This window comes from Microcebus murinus, chromosome 16, assembly GCF_040939455.1.
Source record: "Microcebus murinus isolate Inina chromosome 16, M.murinus_Inina_mat1.0, whole genome shotgun sequence".
Lineage (NCBI taxonomy): Eukaryota > Metazoa > Chordata > Mammalia > Primates > Cheirogaleidae > Microcebus > Microcebus murinus.
In genome coordinates this window covers 716,026-741,486 of record NC_134119.1, presented here as the reverse complement: position 1 = coordinate 741,486, position 25,461 = coordinate 716,026, and the positions used below count along the sequence as shown (strand labels likewise).

General features: G+C 67.3%; 1 protein-coding gene across 7 annotated transcripts in view; it reads right to left on the bottom strand.

The window, feature by feature from the left end:
* Positions 1-416: 416 nt before the first annotated feature.
* Positions 417-25,461, bottom strand: part of KCNQ2 (potassium voltage-gated channel subfamily Q member 2) — a 53,215-nt gene continuing 28,170 nt past the window's right edge. The window contains exons 8-17 of one of the 7 annotated variants that reach the window (XM_012772956.3): positions 24,111-24,205; positions 22,822-22,851; positions 21,030-21,098; positions 20,866-20,895; positions 16,551-16,604; positions 12,878-13,101; positions 12,201-12,306; positions 11,660-11,791; positions 7,509-7,632; positions 417-5,929 (exon numbers count right to left, since the gene is read on the bottom strand). In XM_012772956.3, the coding sequence (XP_012628410.1) occupies positions 5,201-5,929; positions 7,509-7,632; positions 11,660-11,791; positions 12,201-12,306; positions 12,878-13,101; positions 16,551-16,604; positions 20,866-20,895; positions 21,030-21,098; positions 22,822-22,851; positions 24,111-24,205 (1,593 nt within the window). In that variant the 3' untranslated portion in view covers positions 417-5,200. Of the gene's footprint in view, positions 5,930-7,508; positions 7,633-9,999; positions 10,108-11,659; positions 11,792-12,200; positions 12,307-12,877; positions 13,102-16,550; positions 16,605-20,865; positions 20,896-21,029; positions 21,099-22,821; positions 22,852-24,110; positions 24,206-25,461 lie in introns of all 7 variants that reach the window. The other 6 variants (XM_012772957.3, XM_020281753.2, XM_012772958.3 and 3 more) reach the window with 6 other exon arrangements.

Genomic DNA, 25,461 nt, shown 5'->3' with positions numbered 1-25,461 from the left:
GGATGGCCTGAAAGCGTCACAGGCTCAGGCGGAGCCACAGCGCAGGAAGCCAGCGGCAGCCAGGCCCTGCCGGGCCTCCCGGGGGTGGGAGGCGGGTGGGCCGAGGGTCCCCCCAACCCTCTGCCTGCCGGGTGCCCGGGGCCTCTGCAGGGGTCAGGGGTCGGGACAGGAAGGAGGCTGAGGAGCGGATGGAGAGTGGCTGGGGCCCAGGACCCTTCCCAGAGTGCTGGGCGTGGCCGTGGATCCACACCGTGGCCTCCAGGACGGCAAGAGTGAACTTCTGGTGTTTCACGGCACCTGGTTTGTGGGACTCGGTGACGCAGCCCAGGCCCCCGAGCGCCCCGGGGGTGCAGAGCGGGGTCTGGGGGTGCAGTCCAGAGGTGGGGGCCCATGAGGAGACCACACGCCGTCCAGGTTGAATCACTGTGTTTTACTAAGTGCACAGGTCCACTGGGCGTCCGGGCTCGTCCCCGTGGCAGCAGAACCTCCCAGAACTTTCCACGTGCAGCCCCGGCGTGGGACCCCACCCCCGAGCCCCCCCTCCACGACCCACCTGGCCCGTTCTCGCGGCGCGAGGGTCAACCTGTCCGCGTGGGGCGAGCTGCTATCTCGGCTAACCCATTAGAAAACTAGAGTTCATTCCCTGGGCGTCTACCCTAGACAACGGCGGTGCTCGGGGCGGGGCGGCGTGACGTCCACCGGCGGAGGCCTGGCCACTGGTACACGGAGCGTACAAAACGGTTAAAAGTGCACGTCAGTACTGAAGGCATCATGAAATATTCTTTGGAGCATGAACAAAAGTGCAGGCAGCCAAGGGCGACAGCGTGGGCGGGGCGGCTGCAGCCGCCGAGCGGCCGGAGGGCGGCGGCCGCAGTGGGCGTGGAGTGCGCACGATCCCGGGTGTCCGGCGGGCTGGGGCTCGAGCCAGTGAGACACTCCTGCCCTGCGCTGGTCCCTAGAGCTGGTCCCTCGCCGCCTGGTGGGGGCGGGGCCACCCCAGTGAGCTCCCGTCCACGACATGCGTTAAGGCAGCGACTCTGAGACCAGGTGGGACTGGCCCGTCCCCTCCTCTCCAGCACCCGGCCAAGGCCCAGACACCGAGGGTGCTGAGGACGGGACCACCGGCCAGCCAGGGGCACCCAAGGCAGGCGTCCAAGACTGGAGCTCGCTTGACCCTACATCTCACCCCACAAATGCCTTTAAAAACTCCAGGGAGGGCCGCCCTCCCTTCTCCTCCTCCCTCTACCCTGTTTCCTAAAGGCTCCCCGCCACCCTCGCCTCCCCCGGGGGCTGCCGTCCCCCTGACCCTCACAACCAGGTTCCGAACACCGTGAGGAACAGGGGACAGCAGCCTGGGACAGCCACACGCTCCCCACGGTCACCCTGGCCTGCAGGCCGCGCCGGCCCAGCCCTCCACCCCGCGACCCAGACACACGCCCGGGAGTTTGCACGGGGGCAGGGGTGAAGGGTCAGAGGGCAGGCCATCCACGCAGGCGTCCGACCCCCTCCCCCCTACGGGCACAGGCAGAGCCCTGCTGGGATGCCCGGAGCCCCTGGAGCCCCCCCTCCACGGCGGGTCCTGCTGTCCAGACCGCCCGTCGCAGCACGCTGTCCCGTGGCTCGTGTCCTCGGAGGCTGCTGGAGCGTCGTCCTCCCGACCCCGAGATCCGGGCACCTGCCTGGGACCCCACTCCGCACCGGATCTGCCACTCAGGTGAGCAGGAAGCGCACCGAGACTGGCCTAGGGTTTCCAGAAAGTTCTCCCAGCCCGTGGGCTCCCGGGAGCATCTAGAACTGCCTCTGGGCCCAGCTCTTCCCGTGGAGAACGGGGTGCTGTGTGTGGGGAGTCCCCTGGACGTGGGGGCTTCCTCCGCCTCCCTCCCACGCCAGCCCCCACCGGCCTCCAGCCCAGGGAGGGGACAAACGGAGACATTAGACTTTCAGGGCATCCGGCTGGAGACTCTCCTCGGGGTGGGGACTCGGGGGACGGGCCCGTGGCTTAGGGGCCACTGGGGAGACGCCCCCACACTGCCAGCCCCCTGGTGGGGGTTTGAGACGAGGCCCCCAAAGGCGGGGGTGTTGCTAGGGGCCGCTGTGGCCTCCCGTAGGGAGGGCCCCGCACCTGCCCGCTAGGACCGCCGTGTGCAGGACAGGGACGGCCACTCCCGGGCCCAGCGCGGGCCGTGGGGAGGACGCCGAGGGCCTCGACTTCACCTGGACAGGAGAGGGGGATGCTGGGCCTGGAGACGCTGATGGCGGGTGGGGACACGGCCGGGCGGGGCCGGGCATCTGAGGACATGGAGCCACCGGTGCCCCAGGGCCGGCCGGACTCCAGGACGCCCCGGCCCCAGCCCAGCCGCTGTGCACTTGGCAGACCCCACCCTCTGCATGGCTCCCGTGGACCCTCTGCCTCCGCCGCCCAGGAGCCCCGGACAGCCAGAACCCCCCCCCAGGGCTCAACGCTCCAGAACCCTCCGCAACTCCTGGAGTCAGCACCGCTCCCTTCCAGATCCTCCAGCACCGCAGAGATCAGAGACAGAGGACTGCCAGGGCCGGAAACGTGGCGTGTGCACACGTGTGTCAGAGTGCCTGTGAGTGTGCATGTCAGAGTGTGCCTGTGTGAGTGTGCACATGTGTCAGAGTGCCTGTGAGTGTGCACCTGCCTGTATGTGCATGTCAGAGCGTGCATGTGAGTGTGCAAGTGTCAGTGTGCCTGACTGTGCATGTGTCAGAATGTACACGTGTCAAAGTGCCTGTGAGTGTGCACGTGTCAGAGTGTGCATGTGTGTCAGAGTACCTATCTGTGTGTACGTTTCCAGAAGTGTGACTGTGAGCGTACACGTGAGTATTGTGCATGTATCAGACTATACATGTAAGTATGCACGTGTCAGAGTGTGCCTGTGAGTGTACATGTGTTGTGCATGTGTCAGACTGTACATGTGAGTATGCATGTGTCAGTGTGCCTGAGTGTACATGTGTTGTGCATTTGTCAGTGTGCCTGTGAGTGTGTACATGTGTATCAGTGTGCGTGAGTGTGCTCGTGTGAGCATGCACATGAGACAGTGTGCCTTTTAAGTGTGCACGTGTGTGTCAGAGTGGAGTGGGTGTGCACACGTCAGAGTGTGCCAGTGTGGGTGTGTGCACCTATGTGCTTGCATGGGTGTGTGGTGAGCGTGAGGGTGTACACGTGTGCAGGCGTGTGTGAGCACATGTATGTGCCAGTGGGCACGTGGGGATCGTGCTCTGGGGAACCTCTGCCACCCTGCTGAGGGGGCACTGGCCCTCGGCCACTCACACGCCCAGGAAGCGCAGACACGCCTTGCAGCAGCGTCTGGCCTCCTTCCCGTGCCCTGCTCTGGGGTGCGGAGCCGGCGTGGCTGCACCCTGCTCAGGCCAGGGGCTCCACGCTGGGCCCCAAACACCGGCAGATGCGCCTCCCTCCTCCCACAGGACGGCCCTCGCTCCTCGCCCTCCCGCTGCAACCCGAGGGAGAGGCTCCAGCCTGGCCCGCGGGCAGCTGGGCTTCTGGGAGGGCAGGGGCCGGGCCACACTCCGCGAGGAGCCCCGTGTGCCCAGGAGCTCCTGGTACCCTGGGGAGGAGGCTGCGGAGCACACGCGGCACGGGGCGGGGACGGCACACAGGCCTCCCGCCCAGGCCGGAGTGGGTGTGGGGAGGGCGGGTGGCTGGTGCTGGGTTGGTCTGGACGTGCTCAGCGCCCCCCGGGGCTCCCAGCTGGAGCCTCCCCGAGGGCAGCAAGGCTCAGACCACGGGAAACCCCACAGCGTCCTCGCCGGAAGGGGCTTCTCACCGCCGAGACCCCGAGGCCGCTCCGCCACTGGGAGGTAGGACGGGGGCCCTGGCCAGGGTGGGGTGGGCAGGGGGCTGCAGCAGCGGTGAGCTGACCACCATGGGAGGCAGACACAGCTCCCCAAAGACCCCTGGGCACCCAGGACCCTGAAAGCCGGGGCGTGTGACCCTCACATGCTGCTTTCGAAGCTCTTCCTGCGGCAGGACGGCCCGCTCACCACGAGGCCCCCAGGGAGGGCAGACAGAGCGGGGGTGGCGTGAGGACGGCCGAGGGCTCTCCCTGGACGTGGTGTCTGCCCTGGCCCACCGCCGGGCAGCCCAGCCCCCACCCGCAGTGCTGTCACCCCACATGACACTGATGCTGAGGACCAGAATGGGGGGCAGCTCTGCCCCTGGGGGCTGGGTCCACAGCTCCGCTAAAGGCTGCCCTGAGGGCCCAGGATTTGGTGGCACGTCCCCTGAGACCCCGAGAAGCCACAACCAAGGGACTGGTGGGTGGAGAACGGGGCAGGGTCAGTGAGCTCCGGGGAAGACAGGAGGGAGAAGCCAGGCCCCCAGCCAGGCTGAGTTAGGGGTGACGTCGTCCACCCACTGCACGGCCCAGTCCTGTCGGGGTGGGGGACGGGCCAGGTGGGGGCCCCGGCTAAGAACCGTGAGGGTCTGGGCGAGTCTCGTGGTGCTGGCCACAGCCCTGTGACCTGTAACCACCACCCAGCAGGGGTGGGCAGAGCGGAGAGCCACGGCCAAGGCCACAGGAGCCCCCACGGACCCCCTTTTGGAGGAACCTGCAGAGCCGGCGCCCCGGAGGGTCCGAGACTCACGCTGGGCTCCGGTTTGGTTCTGAGGACCCTCCCCCTCCTCCGCCGCAGGTGAGGGTCCCCCCCGTAGGCCCCTCCCCGAAAGACCCCTCAGAACCCAGGAGGGGCGAGGAGAAGACGCTGACCAGCAGCTCTCAAGCCGGGCGCCCAGGAGGCAAGAGGGCTTCGCCCCCGGAGCCCAGAGCGGGCAGAGGTGGGACCTGGGTGGCCAGGGCTGGCCACGCCCCCTGCAGCTGCCCTCGGGGCTCAGCACCAGCCCCAAGGCCACCGTCCGTCCCCAGCTCTGCCCCAGGCCCCGCACCCTCGCCCCCACGACCCAGGGCCTGTGACCACTGCAGCCCCACGCTGCTCTGCCCCCACCCTGTGCCGGCGGGCAGGGCGGCCCTGCTGCCACCACACATGCTCCTGGGGCCCCGGGGCCCCTCCCCACACCCCTCCAGCACTATGGGGCGTTGCCGCGGGCACCCCGTCCTCGGCCCCCACAAACCCCACACGCCCCAGTTTCTCTACAAAACGGCTCCGCCCCGGGAGGGTTCCCGCCTAAAACCTCGGCGGGGGCGGGGCGTCCTCGGCCTCACTTCCGGGGCCCCGCCCAGCCCACGTCTCCGAAGGGGCCCTCGCCCGTGGCGGAGCGCGGTGGGGGCCCGCAGGGCGTGCAGAGGTCCGAGTCCGTGTCCGACTCGCCCTCCGCGATGTAGGGTCTGACTTTGGCGCAGGGCGCCACGGCCGCGTAGCAGCTGGTGAGCGCGTCCAGGTTCTCCTTGGACTGGGAGATGCTGAAGCCGCTGAAGGAGCGCTCCAGCTCCTCGTGGTCCACGGAGGGGATGGAGATGGACGTGTCGCTGTCCCGCAGGGCGCCCTCGTGCGGCCGGCCCGCCGGCGCGTCCTCCTGCCGCAGGAACTCCGTGCTGGCCCGGCTGCCCCCGCCGTAGGCCGACAGCGAGCGCTCGTGGGCCGGCGGCGGCGGGATGCGCACCAGCGAGCCGTGGTCCCCCACCGGGGAGGTGCCGTGGCCCTGGCGCCCGTGGCTCTGCTGCCACGAGGTGGAGGGCGGGCACTGGGCCGCAGGCGCGGCTGGCGGCGCCGAGAAGTTCTTCTGGCCGGTGGAGCTGGTGGACCGCACGATCTTGATGATGCAGCCGTGCTTGTCCGCCTGCTCCCGGCTGTCCTCCGGGCTGTGGTACGGCGGCGCCGGCTCCGGCTCCTTGGCCCCGAAGTAGGCCTCGGTCTCGGTCGGGGGGATGCCCATGCGCTGCATGTAGATGCTCACCAGGAAGTCCAGCTTCTTCTCCATGGACAAGACCTGCAAGAGGCGCTGCTGGGCCTGGCACTCGGGGAGGGCGTGGGTGGGGCTGGTCTCCGGGGAGATGCGGGGGGTCCTGGGCTGGTCCTCAGGGAAACATGGGGGGGTGTCCCGGGTGGTTCCCTGGGGAGACTCGGGGGGAGTCCCAGGCTGGTCCCCGGGGAGATATGGGGGGGCTGGGCTTGTTCCTGGGGAGACATAGGGTCCCAGGCTTGTTCCTGGGGAGATGGGGTGGGGCCAGGCTGGTCCCTGGGGAGATATGGGGGGGCTGGGCTTGTTCCTGGGGAGACATGGGGTCCCAGGCTTGTTCCTGGGGAGATGGGGTGGGGCCAGGCTGGTCCCTGGGGAGATATGGGGGGGCTGGGCTTGTTCCTGGGGAGACATGGGGTCCCAGGCTTGTTCCTGGGAAGATGGGGTGGGGCCAGGCTGGTCCCTGGGGAGATATGGGGGGGCCCGGACTTGTTCCTGGGAAGACATGGGGGTCCCAGGCTGGTCCCCGGGGAAATGTGGGAGGGCCCAGGCTGGTCCCTGGAGAGACATGGGAGGGGGGTGTCCTGGGTGGTTCCCTGGGGAGACACGGGGGTCCCAGGCTGGTCCCTGGGGAGATATGGGGGGCAGGCTTGTTCCTGGGGAGACATGGGGTCCCAGGCTGGTTCCTGGGGAGATGGAGGGGTCCCAAGATTGTTCCTGGGGAGACATGGGGGTCCCAGGCTGGACCCTGGGGAGATGCAGGGGTCCCGGGCTGGTCCCTGGGGAGATTCGGGGGTCCCAGGGAGATGTGGGGGGTCCCGGGCTGGTCCCAGGGAGATGTGGAGGGTCCCGGGCTGGTCCTGGGGAGATGCGGGGGTCCCAGGCTGGTCCCTGGGGAGATGTGGGGGGTCCCAGGCTGGTCCCGGGGAGATGTGGGGGGTCCCAGGCTGGTCCTGGGGAGATGTGGGGGGTCCCGGGCTGGTCCCAGGGAGATGTGGGGGGTCCCAGGCTGGTCCCTGGGGAGATGTGGGGGGTCCCAGGCTGGTCCTGGGGAGATGCGGGGGTCCCAGGCTGGTCCCTGGGGAGACGTGGGGGTCCCGGGTCGTTCCCTGGGGAGATGCGGGGAGGAAGCATGCTCCCAGGAGGTGGGGTGCAGGAGGAAGCCCCAGGGAGCTCAGCATCTGACCCCACTGTCAGTGTGTGCCACGGGACGTCACGCCACGAGGCCCCTCGTGTGTCTGGGCTGCCCCTGCTGCCTGCTGGGCGTCTGCCGTCAGGGGTGAGGGGACGGCTGTCCCTCACCCCAGCCCAGGCCAGAGGACCCACGCCAGGCACGGCTGGTGGGGGTCAGGCTGGAGGGCACCGGAAAATGGCCAGCCAGTGTGACCCCCAGCAAGCTCCCTGGGGACCCCCCAAGGGATGCGTGAATGCGAGCTGTGCCCGGCAGCTGCCCCCACCCGGGCAGTGTGGCCTTGGGTGCCGTTGGGAGGGAAAGCACCTGAGCCCAGCGGTGACCCGCAGTGGGATCTGAGGTCTGGCAGGAGCAGCCGCAGCTGGGATGGGGCTATGTGTCCCTGGGGCTCAGGACCGCCCACCTGGACTCTCCTACCTGCCTCTCCACCTTCCCGAGACGCCCCATCATGCTGACATCCTCCGGCAGCTCTGCCTCCGCTGGGCCCTTGGTGCGGTCCTTGTCTGTGATGGCCGGGCCCCGCCCCACGATCTGGTCCACTCTACCGGGAACAGAGACCCGCCCCCACGCATGAGTTCGGGTGGGTGCAGCGGGGCCCTGGCCCTCTCCTCCTGGGCCAGGCCCAGCCCAGAGCCGGCTGGGGGGCAGCGGGTGCCAGGCCAGATGGACAGTGGTGCCTCCGTGTCACCCTGCACTGACACGCTGGGGTCCTGTGCCCCGCCGTCCTGTCCCAGGGAGCTGGCACATTCGAGAGGAGTAAAGTGACAGAGCCCCCACCTGGGTCCAACCCCACCCGGCTCCTCCTGGGGCTCCACCCCCACCGCCTGCCCAACCTGCCCGCCAGCCCCCTTCCCCGGCTGGGGCTTGGAGGCCCAGAGGGTCACGTGAGGGCTGGCGGGCGCCCAGCTGGGCCGTGCCTGAGCCACACCCACCCTGAGCTTTACTCCCACGCAATGTGCCACCACAGCGCTGCCCACCCGGGTTGGCGGGATGGAGTCAAACGTCTACAGCAGGAACAACAGAAGCGGGAGGCGGTGAGAGCCACGGCTCCATGCACCAGGACGGGGCATGGGGGACAGAGAGCAGCACAGAAACCACCACGCACAGACCGGGGGAGAGACGAAGCCACTGCCAACCAGAGAGGTTGTAAGTGTGCATGCGTGTTCACACGGATGTGCATTGCACACATTCATGTGCATGTGTTTGTGTGTGCATATGTGTGCACATGGGTGTGCGCACTCATGTGTGAGTGTGCTGTGTAATGTGTGTGAGTATGCATGTTTACACATGTGCATGTGTGTTCACATAGATGTGCACTGCATGCGTGTGTGCACATGGTGTGTACACTAGTGTATGATACAGCGTGTTGTATACATGTGTGCGCATGTTGTGCACATGTTTACACATGTGTGCAGGATTCAGAATTCGGCTGAGCTCCTCTCCAACAAGGCGGCAGGTCACCAGTGACAGAAGGGAAGGAGGCTCTTCGCGGGGCCGGGGCGTCTGTCTGACCGGCGTGGCATCCACAGATGCACACGGCCCCGTGGACGGGAGGCCCTCGTGGGCGGGCAGGGGCCACGGGGTGCTATGGGCTGAGAACTCGCTAGAAGCAAAGGCCCTGCGCTAAGTCTACAAGCCCAGCTGGGGGGATGCAGCTCGAGACGGGTGTGACCGGGCAGGGCGACCCAGGCGAGGTCCCGTCTGGCTCTGGACTGCAGCCTCATGCGTGACGTGCACCATGGCGGCGCCACACCAGCCAGACAGGGCCACACCGACCTGCCTCCGACGGGTGGGGGAGGGTGGGATGTCAGGCTTGCGTCAGCCACGCTGCAGCCCCTCATGCTGCACTGGGCGCCATGCTGGGCTCATGCAGGGGCCGGGCGGCGGGTGGGGGGAGCCGGGCTCGCTGGTGTTCCACGTGTCACACGTTCAGGCACAGACGCTCGGCACCTTCACCCCTGCCACATGACGGGCCGCCACACTCGGTCCCACGGGAGCCTGGAACAAGGGCTGGGCCTGGAGCTGCCGCTGCTGGGGCGGGGACAGGGTCCTCTGAGACCCTGGCCACCTCCTGCCTCAACACCCTGGGTGGGGCGAGTGCCTGGATGGGCCTTCCGCCCTCCTCGGTGCGAATATTTGCGGATCTGCATGTCCCCTGCCAGGGCCTCCCGGCTCCTGGCTCTGCGTGTGCGGCTACATCCCTGCAGCCATGCCCAGAGCACGGGGCTTCAATCTCAGGGCACTGAGGACACCCCTGGGGACTCCCCTCTCACGGGCAGAGCACCGGCTCCAGACGTCGGCACCCTGACCCCCGCACACAGCGCTCTGCTCCTGGGGTGGCAGCCGGGTGGTGGCGGCTGTGGTCACCCTCCATGCACTTGCTCCCACCACGAGCTCTGCGCCCCCTCCACCAGCAGGGCCCCGCGTCCCCCCTGCCAGCCACGCTGCCTGGTGACAGCAGCTGGAGCCTCGGGGCCCGGTGGGCGCCGGTGGGGGTCTCGTCTGCCTTCACCGTGGCGCAGGAGGCCGGCGCTGCCACTGGCGACCCTCGCCGTACGGAAAGAGCTGCAGAGGCACTGTGACCTGCCTGGGGCCACACAGCACCGAGGTCGACCCCAGCGGGGCGCTGGCCTGGGGGCCACCTTGACGGCCACCGCCCTGCATCTGATCCTGGAGGAGCTGCCCAGGTGGGTGTTGTGGGCGGCGTCCCTGAGGCCCCGCCAAGAGGGTGCCTGGGCCTTCCCCGTCCTGACACCGCTCACGGCCTGCCGGGCCCTGGCCCAGGAGCAGAGAAAACCCCGAGTCCCCTGTGTCCGTGGAGAGAGCCGTGGGGTGTTGCCGTCATGTGGCCTGGAGCAAAGGGCCGGCCATTCACAGAGACAGGCGGGCGCGGCGCCAGCGTCCTAACCTAGGCGAGTACTGGGGCGACTCTCGCGGAGGGGCGGTGGGTCCTTTGGTGGGGTACTTCTTGTGCCGGGGAGTTGAAGGGGGTGGGGGGCCCACAATCATATCTACCCTGGCAGAGCAAACAGAAGAGAGACCAGCAGATGCATCGTGAGAGCAAACGGGAGGGACGGTCGGCGAGAGAGGGGCAGGAACGGAGGAACACCCCACCCGGACCGCGCGATGCTTTGCGGAAACACGGGAGGCGGCAGCACCGCGCCGGCCGGACCTCGGAGAGTCTGTAGCAGGGCCGTGTGTGCCCCAACGCGTGCCTTGGCGTGACCTTCCCGTGTCGCAGGCAAAGCATTTGCCTCTAGGAGCTGGGCGCCGGGCGCACGCGACCGGGCAGTGGTACGTGGCGGGAGCCCAGGGCCGGGCGGCGCCGACTGCGGGGCGTCATCTAACGCGGCGTCAGCAACTGACAGCAAACGCCCTGCGCCCCTCGGGTTGGCCGACTCGCTTTGTTTGTTTTCCCAGACAGAAAAGGAAGGAAAAGGGAAACTGAGGACGGAAGATCCTGGAGAACAAACACGGCCAGGTGGGAGATGTGGAGGCACCCACGGCAGTCGCGACCCGGACACTCTCGCAGGCGCACACACCGCACACGGCTCGCGTCAGCCCACGCTCTGGGCGCTGCGCCAGGCAGCGCAGGGGCCCCCACGGGCAGAAGCGTGAAACCAGTTCAGGAGCAACTCATAACAACAACCGCATGGCCTCCTTACGGGTACCGCAAACACACAAGGCGTGTGAGGTGCTGTTCCATGTGGCTGAGGATGCACACCTGTGAGCACATGTGTGTGGGCTTACGGGACACCTGTGTGTGGGCACCAGGCTAGGCGTGGATGTGTGTGCACACGTGCATGTGGGGTGGACATGTGTCCGTGTGTGCACACTTATACATGCCTGTACATGCGGATGCACATGTGTGCATGGGTGTGCTCAGGCCCCTACTTGTGTGTGTATATGTGCACACATACACGACTCTCGGAGTGAGCAGGTCAGTTCTCACACACGCAGGGCCGACACAGAGGGGCAAGTTGCGCCAGCTAACGCGAGCCTTGGACACGCATCCCACCCGGCGCCCGCTCAGGAGGAGGCCTCCCCTCCAGAAGGCGCCACGCGACACGACTGCTGCCTGGTGGAGCCCACGGAAACCCTGCAGCTTCATCTCTCAATAGAACTACTCCACTTCCAATGCACATGCACACGTGTCCACACACATGTATGCATCAATACACACGTGCATACATGGCACAGCACACAGGGTCACAAATGCACACACCCACACATGTGCACACACACGGGAGCACATGTACATACACCCATGTACATGCACATATTCAGGGACCCACCCACATGTACACTCACATGAGTGCATACATGTGCACACGTGTGTGCATGAGCGCACACACACACTTGCCCACACAGTGTGCGTGGGGGAGACGGGAGAGACAACAGAAACATTAAAAACAGACAGACGTGAGGACACCACAGAAAGCTGAGGAGAGCCCTGCGCGCCCGCCCACACCGGCCCCCTCGGGCGCTCCCCACGCGGGCCACGCCTGGGCTCTGACCCAGAGGCCCTGCCCGCGTCCCGGGCCGGGCAGGCAGGTGGCGGCTCTTGCCTGGACTGCAGGCTCTTGATGCGGGACAGCATGTCCAGGTGGCCGGCGGAGTACTGCTCGATGACGTCCATCACGTCGTACGGCCGCAGGCTCTCCTTGAACTTCCGCTTGGACACCAGGAACCGCATGACGCTGCAGGGGTGAGGGCAGGCCGTGAGCCCTGGCCAGAGACACCGGCCACACGCCCAGGCTGGCTCCGGCGTCTCCGAGGTCAGAGCCCGGGGAGAGGGAGAGGGCCGGACCACCGGCCTCTCGTCTGGGCCACTCCTGTGGTCTCCTGGCCGTGGGGCAGGCACAGCCCTCCCTCTGCAGGTCACCTCCGCGCCGGACGCAGGTGACGTGAGCTGCTTCGTCAACAACGAGGAGCCGGACTAACGGGGGTGCCAGCCTCGAGGCCCCGTCCCCAAACCGCCCCCCAGGGCCTGCATGCCGGGAAGAGTGGACCCCGGAACGCCTGGCACGGGGCTGGCGCCGTGAGGCCTGGCACGGGTGCCCACGAGGGAGGCCCCTCTGCGCCCAGCCGCGCCATGCGAGTCCTCACCACACGGCTCTGATGCTGACTTTGAGGCCCGGGGTCAGGTCCTCGGTCACGAACTCGCAGTTACAGCTCTTGTCATCCACGATGTCCTCCCCCGGGAGACTTGCTTCTGGGTGGAAGGAGACAGACCTTGGGGGGGCGCACGGTACCTGGGGCGTCACGCCTGCGGGCCCGCGGGGCATGCTCTCCAGGCGGGGCGTCAGGGGGCCCCCACGCCCCCCAGGCACCCTGCTGGGCGCCCCTCCCGTCCCAGAGACCCGCCCCTCTGCCCAGTCCTGCAGCTGGTCCTGTGGCCAGGACCTTCTCCACAGGCTGTGGCCAGAGGGTGGCCGGCATGAGGGTTTAAAAGGGCATCCCTGCCAACTGATGACGGGTGCCCAAAATGTGACGTCGCCACACAACAGAACCGTGGCACACGCCACAGCGCAGATGAAGTGTGGCAGGCCACACTCAGTGAAAGGAGCCACGCAGCGGGCCACGCGTACGGTCCCACTCACGAGAGGCACCCACGAGACTGGGGGTGGCTGGGGCTGCAGAGGGGACGGGTGACTGCTAACGGGCACGGCTTTCCTTTGGGACGACGAGAATGTTCCGGAACTAGACTGGGGCGATGGCCGCACAACACTGAAAGCGCTGAACGCCACTGGATTTGCGCAGCGGGGTGCCACGGCCACACCCACCTTCCGAGTCCTGCCGGGACGCGGCGCCCTTGATCCGGAAGGCCTGGCGCGCCCGGCTGCGGTCCCCGAAGCTCCAGCTCTTGGGCACCTTGCTGGGGCTGTCCTCCAGGCTCTGGTCGGCGCTGGGCGAGCGCCGCACGGTCTGGGCCTGCGGGGACCCCTTCCCCTTGGCAGCCACGCCTCGGGGGCTGGAGAAGACACGGTCTTTCAAACTGACCTTCTGGCTGCTCCCGCGAGAACCGACAGACAGACGAACACAGAGAAACAGCGAGAGGAGTCACTCTGGCAAGAAGGCGGCCGGGTGTGCCGGCGCCCACGCGGACCACGCGGGGGAGGTGCAGGACCACGGCGGGGGGCGGCGGCGAGGGACCAAGCACAGGGGGAGGGCGGGGAGGGCGGCGGGGGTGGGGACAGCAGACGCCCATGGTCGGCAGGGAGCGCGGCCGTGGTGACGTCTGGGGACTCTCTTTCTGAGACAGGGTCTCGCTCTGTCACCCAGGCCATGTGCAGCCCCGGGCTCCAGGGACCCTCCCGCCTCGGCCCCTGAGCAGCTGGGACTGCAGGACTGTAACTCTCAGACCACTTCCCGCTGCCACTGCCTGAGCCTCCTCATACCGTCCTGCCCACCAGGTGACACTCGGCAGAGCAGTCCCCAGACGCCGGGGCAGTGGCCATTCCCTGGGCACCTTCTGTCTGCCGGGCCTGGCGTCTCTGCCCTGCCAGCCCTTCCACCTCCTCCTCCACGCGCCTCCAGCCCCTTCTTGTCCAGCCCCACCCTGGGCCTTTCCCACCACCCCGGGAGCCTCCTGGCAGGAAGGGACTTCCAGGAGGCTGGGGCTCCCCATGTCCGGGCTCCACCCACAGCAGGACATGCGTGCACCGGGAGAACCAAACGCCCGTGGCGGGAAGGACGGAAGGGTTGAGGCTGGCCCCGGGGTGGTGGGACTGTGGGGGCCGCCAGGCCCACGCAGCAGAGTGAGGCTCATGGCTGTGTCCTGCCAGGCCGCTGTGCACACGTTCCTGAGGGTCCTCGGGCCTCCCTGGCCCCACGCCCACACACTCCAAGGAGACAGGATGGTAGAACGTGGTGGGCGCCAGGCAGGCGTGGCCTCCCCGCAGTCGGGAGAGCTAAGGCCCTGCTCCCTTCCTGCCGCCAGCCGGTCTGAGCAGGCCACGTGCGCTGTCCCTGGCCGTGGACAAGCCTGAGGTGGTCACCAACGCCGCTTCCGGGCCCCACCGTGGCCACGACGGCCAGAGAGACACGCCCACCACACGGCGCGGAGAAGAGAGCCCACGGCACCCGCCCACCGGCCCAGACACCGCCACGGGGTCAGCGCCCTCCCCAGCCCCTCCCCTGGGCTGCTGGTAACTGGTGGGACCGTCTGCCCCAGCTCAGGAGTCTCTCAGAGGGAGAGAGAAGCCCCTGGGAGGCAGCTTGCGGCGTGGCCTGGTCGGGAAGGCAGAGAGCGCACCGGGGAGGGTCCCGGACCCCAAGACGTCCTGTGTCCCGGGAGCGTCTGGACCTGGTGGCACCTGCTTGCTCAGGACACGGGAGGAGTCCTCGCCTCTGCGCCCTGCCAACCTTGCCTCTGCTCCCCGCCTGCCGCTGTAGGATGGTCCCTGCCCCAGCAGACCCGCAGTGGCGGACACCCTGGCTCTGGAATGTTCTCTGCTCCTCAGCATTCCCACCGCTCCAGAGGTGGGACTCTGTCCTGCCCGGCCGGCAGGCGGAACCGCGCCGCGCAGCGTCACCAGTCTCACGGCCTGACCACGAGGGGCGACAGAGACGCGCGCTTCCCTCCGACCACAGCTGACAGGCGCGGGGGGCGGCGCGGCGGCTCAGCCTGTAACCCCGGCGCTCTGGGAGGCCGAGGCGGGAGGGTCGCTCCAGGTCAGCAGTTACCAACGAAACAAGGCGTGCGCGGGAGAATGGCACGGCCGCCACACCCACTCCCGGCTGCCTGCGTCTAGGAATTGCCACCTGACGGGGAGCCGGCGGTGTGGACCCAGTGAGCCGGGTGAGGAGGGCAGAACCCCAGGGCCTGTCGGGAGCCGCAGGAGGGGCTGCAGGCGAGGCCCGCGGGCCGTCGCGGGAAGAGCTGGACGCCGCCGGTTGCCCTTCTAGCAGCCAACCCTCCCCGCGAGAAGCAGCAGCCCCGCCAGGCCGGGCGCGGGACTCTCCCCCCGGGCCTCCAGGGAGGGGCCCCCCAACGCCGCCCGGCCCAGGCGGACGCGGCGCACGCGCAGACGGAACCACCGCGGAGCCCAGCCTGGCCCCGCCCCCAACTCCGGCCCGCGGGAGGCTCTGCGGCTCGGACACGCCCTGCCCGGACTGCGCAGCCGCGAAAGCTCCGCGCCCTCTGAGCGCCCCCGACGCCGCCCGGCCTGACTCTTCCCCAGCGTCGGGACCTCGGGGAGTCCGGCCCACAAGCCAAGGACAAGCACGCGCGGGGCAAGGCTCTCCCGGCCCGGCCGCGGCGCTCAGCAGAGCGCGGGCTGTGCGCAGGGGGCGCCGCGGCGCCTGCACCGGGCGCTCACAGGGGTGCGGCTGGGGGGAAGCCCGGCCCGGATTGCGATCGTCACGCCGGGCGCCGCGGTCTACACAGACCTGCCCGGCCCTGTCTGGACGGACGGAGGCCCTGAGGGCGGGGTCGGACGGGCACCCAAGAGCCCGCGCAGGCAGGCAGAGCGTGGTCCGGGTCGTGCTGCCCTGGGCTGCGGCCGCCCCACACTTGCACCCGTCCGGTCCCTAGCTGGACCCCAGCCCCTGCCCGAGGGACCAGCCTTGGCCAAAGCACCGTGGACACAGCAGCTCTGGGCAAGCAAGACAGCGCCTGCCAGGCCACGCAAGCTGCACCTCCCACGCGGGCACATGCGCTCGCCCTTCCTGGGGCCTCAAACCGTCTCCCCCACGAGCAGCGGAGGACGCCACACGGAGACGTGTGGGAGGGGAGGCTGCCGCTGGGGGGAGTCCCGAGCATGCACGGACACAGATGCACAAGCGCAGCCGAGCCGGGCCTGCCACGGCGCCGTGCTCCAGGCCAACACACGCGCATGCGCGCATGCATACACCCCGCATACCACGCGCGGTGCCCACATGTTGCCAGCTGCACCTGCTGCGAGGGAGGGGCCCCAGAGCGAGCAGGACGGGGGCGGGGAAGGGGGACGGGTGCAGGCAGGGCCCTCAGTGCACGGGCAGCCTCCCCACCGTCCCGCCCCAGCCTGTCCCACACCAGGCCTGGCAGTTGGAAGGGAGAGTCCAGGCCTTGGCTCTCTGGGGTGTCTGCTGTGTCGGGAGGAGCTGTCCTCCGCGGGCAGGGCGGCCGGCAGGGCGTGGCCATCCTCAGGCGTGCAGGAGAGGTGCCAGGACCAGCCCCACAGGAAGCTCGGGGAGAGCAGTCGGGGACCCCAGGGGCACAGACGCCTTGCTGGGCCCAGAGCCCTGGCCGGCCTCTCCTGCCGCGTGCGGGCATCACCTCTGCCCAGCTCTGCCCTGCTTCTGCGGCATGCCCGGGACCAGCGGGCATGGGGCACTCCACCGCCAGGGGCTGGGGAGGCCGAGCTGCCGGTCAGACTGGGGTTGGGGCGCCAGCCTCCCCGACTCTCCAGAACCTCTAACAAGCAGGGAGGAGCCGTGCAGCAGGGCCAGTCCGTGCGGCGCGTTCCGTGGTACCTAGAGCGTCCAGGGCAGCATCCACACGGGGACCCTCTGCACGGTCTGCCTTTACTGCAAACGAGGAGAGCACAGTTAGTCCTGGGGCGCCGGCAGTGGGACGTGACCAGGGAGAGGAAACTGAGGCACGCCACCCCCTGGGGTGGCTCCTGGACACAGAGCTGGCATCTGATCGAGGATAGAGGGGAGGGTGTGCCAAAGTCATCGTGGCCTGGAAAAGAAAACAGCCCCCTATTTTTGAAGGAAAAAGGGCCCTGATTTTTTCCCTCCAAAAATATCTTTTCCTTCCAAAGCCACAGCTGGGGTTTGTGTCTTCAAAGACGTATTATTTTTTGCTGTATTCATGCCAACCAAAAAATAATACGTGGGCTAAGGCCTCGCAAAGGGCTCGCTTGGGATGGACGCGGCCCCGGGCGGGGACTGGGGTGGAGCGCGAGTTGCCAGGGACATGAGCGCAGTCTGCCTTGCGGGCCAGTCGTCGAGGCCACGCCACAGCGCAGGTCCCTAGAGCGCTGGGCCTCGGTTCGCCCACAGCGGGAGGGGAGCCCCAGAGGGCTGGGGTCATGGCGGGGCTGTCCGGCGGAGAATGCACCTCCTGCGGGAGCCGTCCCCCAGCACAGCCCGGCACTTCCCTGGTTGCCGCAGGTGTTGGGCGTTTTCCAAGAACCTCCCTGGAAACCCCTGAGACTTATCTCTGCATCAGAACGTGCAAATTTTAAGGCAAAAAAAATGGAAATATGCGGCAACTACAAAAACGCTCCCTCTTCCTCCAGGCCTCTCCCCACCGTGGCAGGTGTTTCCTCCAAGATGGCTCTTCTCAAACTATGCACCAAGGAACCCCAGTGAGTGATGGTCTCTCCCAGGAAAAATGAGCTCCAGGAGGAAAGTGCTCGACGTTCCGTTTTCCTGCTGTGTTTATTTAAATACCCGTGTTCCCTGCTGCACACTGTCCGTGTGAGCATCTCTGCACAAAGCACACACCCCGCTAACCCTGTGAACGGGCGCTGCTGCCTGGACCCCTACCCCGGCGCGGCGGCTTCCGTGCCCCATCTCTGCGACGCAGGGCAGAGGCTGGACTCCATTGCCGGCTAACTCGCTATTAGTAGCCGATGTCTGGCCCAGGCAGGAGTGCTCCCTCAGGGAGTGTGCTCCCTGGAGACACTGCTCCCTCAGGATAGCACTCCCTTGGGGAGAGTGCTCCCTCCATGAGAGTGCTCCCTGGAGACAGTGCTCCCTTAGGACAGCACTCCCTTGGGGAGAGTGCTCCCTGGAGACAGTGTTCCCTCAGGACAGCACTCCCTTGGGGAGAGTTCTCCCTCCATGAGAGTGCTCCTTGGAGACAGTGCTCCCTTAGGACAGCACTCCCTTGGGGAGAGTGCTCCCTGGAGACAGTGTTCCCTCAGGACAGCACTCCCTTGGGGAGAGTTCTCCCTCCATGAGAGTGCTCCCTGGAGACAGTGCTCCCTTAGGACAGCACTCCCTTGGGGAGAGTGCTCCCTCCAGGAGAGCTCCCTGGAGACAGTGCTCCCTTAGGACAGCACTTCCTTGGGGAGAGTGCTCCCTCCAGGAGAGTGCTCCCTGGGGACAGTGCTCCCTTGGGGACCTGCCCCAGCGCCCTGGCTGCTCCAGGCCAGTCACACCAAAGCCTGCCCGGCACCCCCAGGGTCCCCAGGCCCAAACACAGCCGCCCCACCCCCACCCCCGGCGAAGGAGCGGACGGCAGGCAGAGCCCATGGCTCCCCGAAACTGCAAAGGCCCCAGTTTAGACCCCAGCACAAAGACTTTGCCGAAGAAGCACCTCCCGGGACCTCAAGGCCCCATTCTGCAGAGGGGAAAGTTCCACAGCCACACGGTCGGACGTGGTGGCCACGGGCCACGCCTGGCCAGGGCACTGGAGACCCAGGAGTGAGTCTCCAACTGCACTGCGATTGTATGAGCGAGGACTTCGGCAGCCACGTGTGGCTAGCAGCCCCCACATCACCTGACAGCCAGACGAGAGCCACCGTGCCCCCAGCACGACCTGCCGCTCTGGGCTGGGGCTGGCGCTGGCGCCTGTCCTCCCCGTCAGTCCCGCCAAACCGCCAGCGGGCCTCCAGCCGGGGCGGGGGGCGGACAGGCCCACGGGGTCCTGGGCCCACGGGAGTGGGGGGCAGAGATGCCCACAGACGCCGACCGAGACCAGCCAGGACGGACGCACCCACCCCCACGGCCACCCCGCTGTGAAGGGCAGAGACAGACACGGCATCTGGGGCTCCTCCCGGCTCGGGGACAGAGGCCGTGAGAAGCACGACACACGACACAGACATGGCAGCCACGAGACATGCACGTGGGGCAGCACAGGCTGCCCTGATCCATCCAGCACGGGGCCCCCTGGACCCCACTTGGCCGGACCGGCGGGCTTGGGGCCAAGTGAGGGCCCTGCGCCCACACCACTCACCTGCCCAGACCAGCCGGCCCTGCTAGGTGGCTGCAGGCCCCACATAAAAGGACAGAGACCAGCGTGGCCTCTGGCCCCCACGGATAACTGTGCCCGGCGGGCAGCACGGTGGGCACGGGGGAGCCCGACCCCTTGGCACCCCAAGAGCAGCCACTCAGGGCCACACTGGCCACTCCCTGCACACTGACCACGTATGGAGACACGGTTCTGACCACCCCAGGCCAGGGACGGGGACGCCGCCCGTTACCTGGCTACGGGAAGCCCCCCAGGACACAGGGGTCTTCACCGGCACAGACCACTCCTCGGTCCACGGCACCCAGGCGCCTTCCAAAGCCTCGGGCCGCGGCGGCTCAGCATGGCTGCGCCGTCCCGGCGGAGGGGGCCGGAATCGTGGCCTCGGGCGTCCGGGGAGGGCTGGGGCGGGCGGGTGCGGCCCTCGGGGAAGGCGTGGGGAGGCACAGGCAGGCAGGGACCACTGGACACGCGGGAGGAGACGGGCAGGCAGCGGGGAGCCACGGAACATACCGGAGGGCCCGGAGGCCCCGCGTGTCCTCACCTGGAGTTGGCATCAGGCCAGCGCCTCCTCCCCACCACAGAGCAGACGAGAAAGGGGCCCGAGAAGGGCAGTGACGGGGAGTAAAGCACTCGGGGTGGCAAGGATGTCGGGTGGGGTGGGGGCAGGAGGGAGAGAGAGAGAGAGAGAGGCTGAGACCAGCGCCATCGCCTGCTAGGCTTGGGCGGCAAGCACGAGACTGCCCACGCAGACCGCGGGGCTGCACGCGGGAGCCCCGGCCGGGGTGGGGCGGCACGGAGCAGCAAGAGGAGCCCCCGGGCCTGTCCCTGGCCTTGGGCGTCCCCCCAACAGCAACACTGAGGCTGGCACCCCCACCCCCAGCAAGCGCCGGGACTTGGGCTCTTAACCGCGCCTGCCACGCCGAGGGCTCCCGCTGGCGAGCGCTGGCCCAGCTCCCCCGCTCCGACACTGGCTGCTCGTCGCTGGCTGGCAAAGCGTGGCCCATCTGTCCATTCCAGGCACGACCCTGACCCCCCCCCGGGGGGGCTGGGGGCCTGGCCCGGCTCCAGTTCCGTCCCCACCCCCGGCCCGTGTCTCATCTGAGTCCCCAGAGCAGGGTCCACTGGGGAGGGGGTATGGGCACCCATCCTGGCCGAGGTCCGGGGGCCGATTTGGAGGACAGGGGACCCCGCTCAGAGAAGCTCAGGAACTCGCAGGGGGAGGGAGGTCCTCAGACTCGAACTCTGCGGAATGCTCTGGATTTTGTTTTTAATGCTAAGAAGACGGCAGAGTGCTGCTCGCTTCTCCACCCTGTCCCTGACTTGCCTGCCACTCTCGGGACCTGGGAGGCCAGCGGGGGATGGGGAGAAGGAACCGGCCTTGACTCGGCACCTCCACGGAGCGGACACGAGGCGCAGAGAGGACGCCTGGCCCTCCCGGGAGCACGATGGGCCCCGAGTCTCTCCCACTTGCTCTGGAGACTGTCCACAAACTCGGGGTGTCCCCCCAGCCCCGGTTCTCCTCCCCACCACCCCGCCAGTGGCCTGGGCCGCGTGCCTGGAGTGGAGGGGTGCTCTCGCAGGATCCTGGTCCCAGGGCTGGCTCCTGGGCGGCGGGAGGAAGCCCACCCAGGAAGCCCCCGGCTGCCCCTCCGCAGCGCGCAAAGTCAGCCCAAAGCTGGGGCGGGCGGGCAAGTTGGACTCCCCGCGGGCACAGCCCCGGCCCGCACGCCAGGCGCCCTGCAGCCCCCACGGCAGCCGCCGCCCCGCGACACGCTGCGCACACACAGAGGAGCAGGGCCAGAGAGACCGACGGGCGTGCACACGCAGACACACGGCGGCCGGCCGGAGGCAGGAGGCACTGACCTTGGGGACGGCTCTGGCTGGGGCTCCTTCCTGCGAAAGGAAGCGGCAGAGTCAGCAGCTGCCGCGGGCAGCCCCAGGTGTCCTCCGGCCCACGCCCACCCCAGGCCCTGGGGATCGGCTGGGGGAAGGGCAGGTGCGGAAACGGCTGCCCGGGCCGCGCTGACCTGAAGGTGAGTCCCGACTTGCTCTTGAGGCTGCGCAGCAGCTCCAGCTGGTTCAGCGGTGGGATCAGCCTGGCAGGAGGAGGCCACAGGTCAGCGAAGACCGGAACCCACCCTCACCGGCGCCCACAGCTCACGCAGAGCAGCAGCCGTCACGCGTGGGGCGTGGCGTGGCCAGGCTCCGTGGCAGCCCCCACTCTCCCGCCCCCGGCAGCCCCCGGACGTGGGCCGTGACCGCAGGGCCGGCAGAGGGGGTGAGCCGGCCGAGACCCCGGCCCGGGCAGCCTGGGCAGGCAGAGGAGGGGCACAGCCGGGGGCGCCCTCCCCCATCCCCCACCCTGGACGTCCCCAGGGCAGCACCGCTACAAACAGCACCCAACCCCGCAGGGACCCCAGCCCCTCTCTGCCGTGGGCAAGGGACCTGGCTCTGCTCCAAGCCCCCTTCCCTGTCCCACTCACGCCCCCGCCCCCATCACCCCCACCCCAGCCCCAGGTGTCCTCCCTGAGGTGCAGCCACACCTGGCCCCTCGTTCCCGCTGCCCCAGAGGGACAGTCCTGGGGACTCTGCACCCCGTCTCTCCCGCCCCCCCGCAGGAGGGCGCCATGGGCCGGGACTCGGGGGGCCGGGACCAAGGAGGAGCCCAGGCACTGGTCACCTGGCACCTCGGGTGGGGCAGAGCCCCGCACGGGCCAGTCTGTCTGGAGGGGACAGCCGGCCACCCCCAACTCAGGCCCTGGTCAGAGACACGCGACATCAGCCCTCAGCCAGACGGAAGTCACGGAGGTCACACCTCAACACGCAGCAGCAGCACCGGACAGACAGGCCTCTGGCCGGGCCACGGCACGGACGACAAGCCCTGGCCGCGCCAGGGTGTGACGTGCCAACAACGGAGGGAAAGGCGCCTTCCCGGGGAGGGCAGCGGCTGGTCTGGGGTCAGCGGGGGTCTCTGCACATGTTGGGGCATCTTGTTTCTGAGTGTGTTGGGTGGCCAAGGAGCCCGACCAGCCGCTGCCCGGCACAGCAGCCCCTTCCCTGCTGGGCTGGCGGGGTTAACGCTCCGACAGGTCCCCAGGACGGGCGGGGGGCCGCGTCTGCCCCCCAGGACGAAGGGTGGCCTGGGGAGGAAGTCGCCCCACTTGTGGCCGCCCCACGCCGTGCAGGGCTCTGCTTGGCGCCGTCACGGGCACCAGCCCACCCAGTCCGAGGGAAAAGCCCTGTCCTGTCTGGGCAAATCGCCCCCTTTCCGGCTCGCAGGCCGTGGGGGGAACCCCCAGAGGACACGCTGAGGGGGACAGGGACGAGACAGTGAAGCATCTCTGCTCCCTGGCCTGGGCACCCCCTCTTGGTGCAGTGGAAAGACTCGGGGGGCTCGAGTCCAGGGAGGGGGACCCCAAAGCCGGGCCCCAGAGGTGAGCTGCCCAGGGCAGGACTGTCACTGGCACGGGCCGTGCCTTGCGCCCGGGTGGCCCACCGTTCTCGCTGGGCCTGTAGGTGGGCGCTGAGCTGGGGGGAGGGGGCACAGCTACCAGGACAAGGCAGGAAGCAGGACAGGACCAGAAGACAGGACAGACGGGCCCAGCAGCGAGGAAGCAGCAGCTGAGGGGGGAGCGGGGACACGGGGCGGGGGGGGGGCACGGGGGCTCCAGGCAGGGCGGGCCGAGGGGTGGCAGGCCTGGACTCCAGCACGGGGACCACGCGGGGCACGGTGCAGGGTGCTGGGGGGCGGGGAGCCGGGCCACGGGCCCAGACAGAACGAGAACCACACACACGGCGTCCAACCCATGCATCTCCTACCTGGAGGCCCCGTAGGTTTGAGTTTGTGAGCTTTCAAGTGTTTTCACACACACACACACAGAGGGAAAAGAACGGAAATTTTTTTAAAAGAACAGGATAAGGAAAAGAAAATGAAAAAAAAAAAATAAAAAAGAGTCAAGGAAAGTGGGGAAACAACAGAACAAAGAAAATTAGCAGGAGGGTCACCCTGTCCCCAACCCTAGGCTGGGAGCGGCCAGCTGCACGGAGCACAGCTCGTGGTGACATTAGACGCCCACATTTCCGGGACAGACGGGCGCGGCCAGGCTCTCGAGGCTCTGCCTTGCGGAGGTGTGGGGGGGGACTGATGCCAAGAGAGGGGCCGGGAGGCCCAGAGGGCGACTTGGATGGCCGAGGACCACCCAGGACTCAGCACCCTCCTCCGGGGAACGTCCCACTACGGAGGCAGGAGGAGTGGGGACGCCTCTGGCCTGTCCCACCACGGCTGACTGCAGGACCCTTAAGGGGACAGCCCCCAGATGCCTGGAAGTCCCAGCCAAGCCCTACACCAGCCCACCCTCGGAACGGCTCAGGACAGAGACACCCCACTGGAGCAGGGCAGGGACCTTGGGGCAGCAGGTGGAGGTGGCGCCCACCCCAGGGGACCCTGGCCTGGGGCATGGGGACCCTCAGCACCTCTCACCCCAGACCAGCTGTACAGAGACATCTGGGGGCTGCCACTCACCCTCGAGAAGCAAGAAACCTGGGACGCTGCCCTGTGGCCCTGCAGCTCACCTGGCCGGTGGGCACTGCCTCCCCCCACGGCCCCCCGAGATGCTCTCTGGGCCCCTCCTCTGTCACCCGGGGCTCCTGGGGGTCTGTGTGCTCAGCCCTGCTGGGGGCACCTGGGACCCTTGGGATAGCCCTGTGGGTGCTCCAGGGTCACCTCCCCCCCAGCAGCCCAGGTCTGGCAGGAGGTCGCAGTGACCTCCCACCTTGCGGGGGGGGGGCTGCAAACCCGCCGGGGTCTGGAGGCCTCGGGGAGGGGCCCGTCCCGGCCCCACTCGCGCGACCCCAGCCCAGGAGCGGAAAGCAAAGGGCGGGGGATGAAGGTGAGAAACACAAGCCGAACGCTGAAAAAAACAAAGAAAAAAATCAATACCTCGAAATAAACCACACACAGAATTCCTTTTTGAAATATACATACATTTTAAAGGAAAAGAAAATCAACTGATCAAAATGATGAACAACAAAAAACGGGGTTGAAGAACAGATGGAAAATAGAAAACACAACCGATGGGCGTGGCGGGGGCTGGCGGGCCCGGCGGTACCTGTACATGGGCACCGTGACCGTGCGCTCGTAGTACTGCCACGTGGAGTGCAGGTCCGTGCGCGACAGGTTCGTGGCATAGAATCTCCAGGCCGACTGCGAGAGAGACGAGGAGGGTCGGCCAGGGTGGCCGGAGCCACCCCGCCCCACCCGCGACCTTCTGCCCCGGACCCCGCAGCCTCAGTCCACCCACCACAGCCTCAGTCTACCCACTGCAGGGCAGATGGGCAAGATCCCGGCTGGAAGGTGGGCGTGGCTCCTGGGTGCAGGAGGCTGTGGTCACGGAGGGGAGGAGGGTCGGCCTCCATCCTGCCAGTGGTGAGCGGTGCCGGGCGCGTGAGCTTCCCCGGACGGGGGTCAGGGAGGGCACCGAGCACAGCTCGACCATAAAGCCTGCAGTTCTCACTGACTCCACTCGCCTGGTTTCTGTTCCCTACTCTTTTTTTTTTTTTTTTTTTTTGAGACAGAGTCTCACTCTGTTGCCCAGGCTAGAGTGAGTGCCGTGGCGTCAGCCTAGCTCACAGCAACCTCAAACTCCTGGGCTCAAGTGATCCTCCTGCCTCAGCCTCCCCAGTAGCTGGGACTACAGGCATGCGCCACCATGCCCGGCTAATTTTTTCTATATATATTAGTTGGCCAATTAATTTCTATTTATAATAGAGACAGGATCTCGCTCTTGCTCAGGCTGGTCTCGAACCCCTGACCTTGAGCAATCAGCCCTCCTCGGCCTCCCAGAGTGCTGGGATTACAGGTGTGAGCCACCGCGCCCAGCCCTCACCAACACTTATTTCCCATTTTTTAAAATTTGTTGCCGCCCAGAGGTGAGGAGAGGTGTTGTACTACGGTTGTGACGTCCACTCGCCGTGACCACGACAAGAGCACCTTGTCCCGTGTCACTGGCCACGTGACTTCTCCTTTGCGGAGACTCCATCAGACTCTTGGGGCTGTTTGTGCTGCTGAGCTGCTAGCGTTCTTCATGCATGCTGAATGCGAAACACGTCCAACATGCACGGCTAGTGAATGTGTTCCCCCACTCCGTGGGCCGTCTTTTCAGTCTCCCGAGAGTGTCCGTTTCAGGCACAAAAGTTTTTCATGAAGGTCAAGTCCGACTTTTTGTTTTGTTGCTTGTGCTTTTGGTGTCATAGCTAAAAACTCAAGATCTGGAGATCTGCATCTGTGTTTCTCTTCAAGATTTTTATAGTTTTAGCTCCTACATTTAGGTTTCTGATCCGTTTTTAATTTTTGTATGTGGTGTGAGGTAAAGATCCAACTTCATTCTTTTAAAAACAGATATCCACTTGTCCCGGCGCCAGTGGTTGGAGAGGCCGATCCTTCCCCACCGGATGGACGCA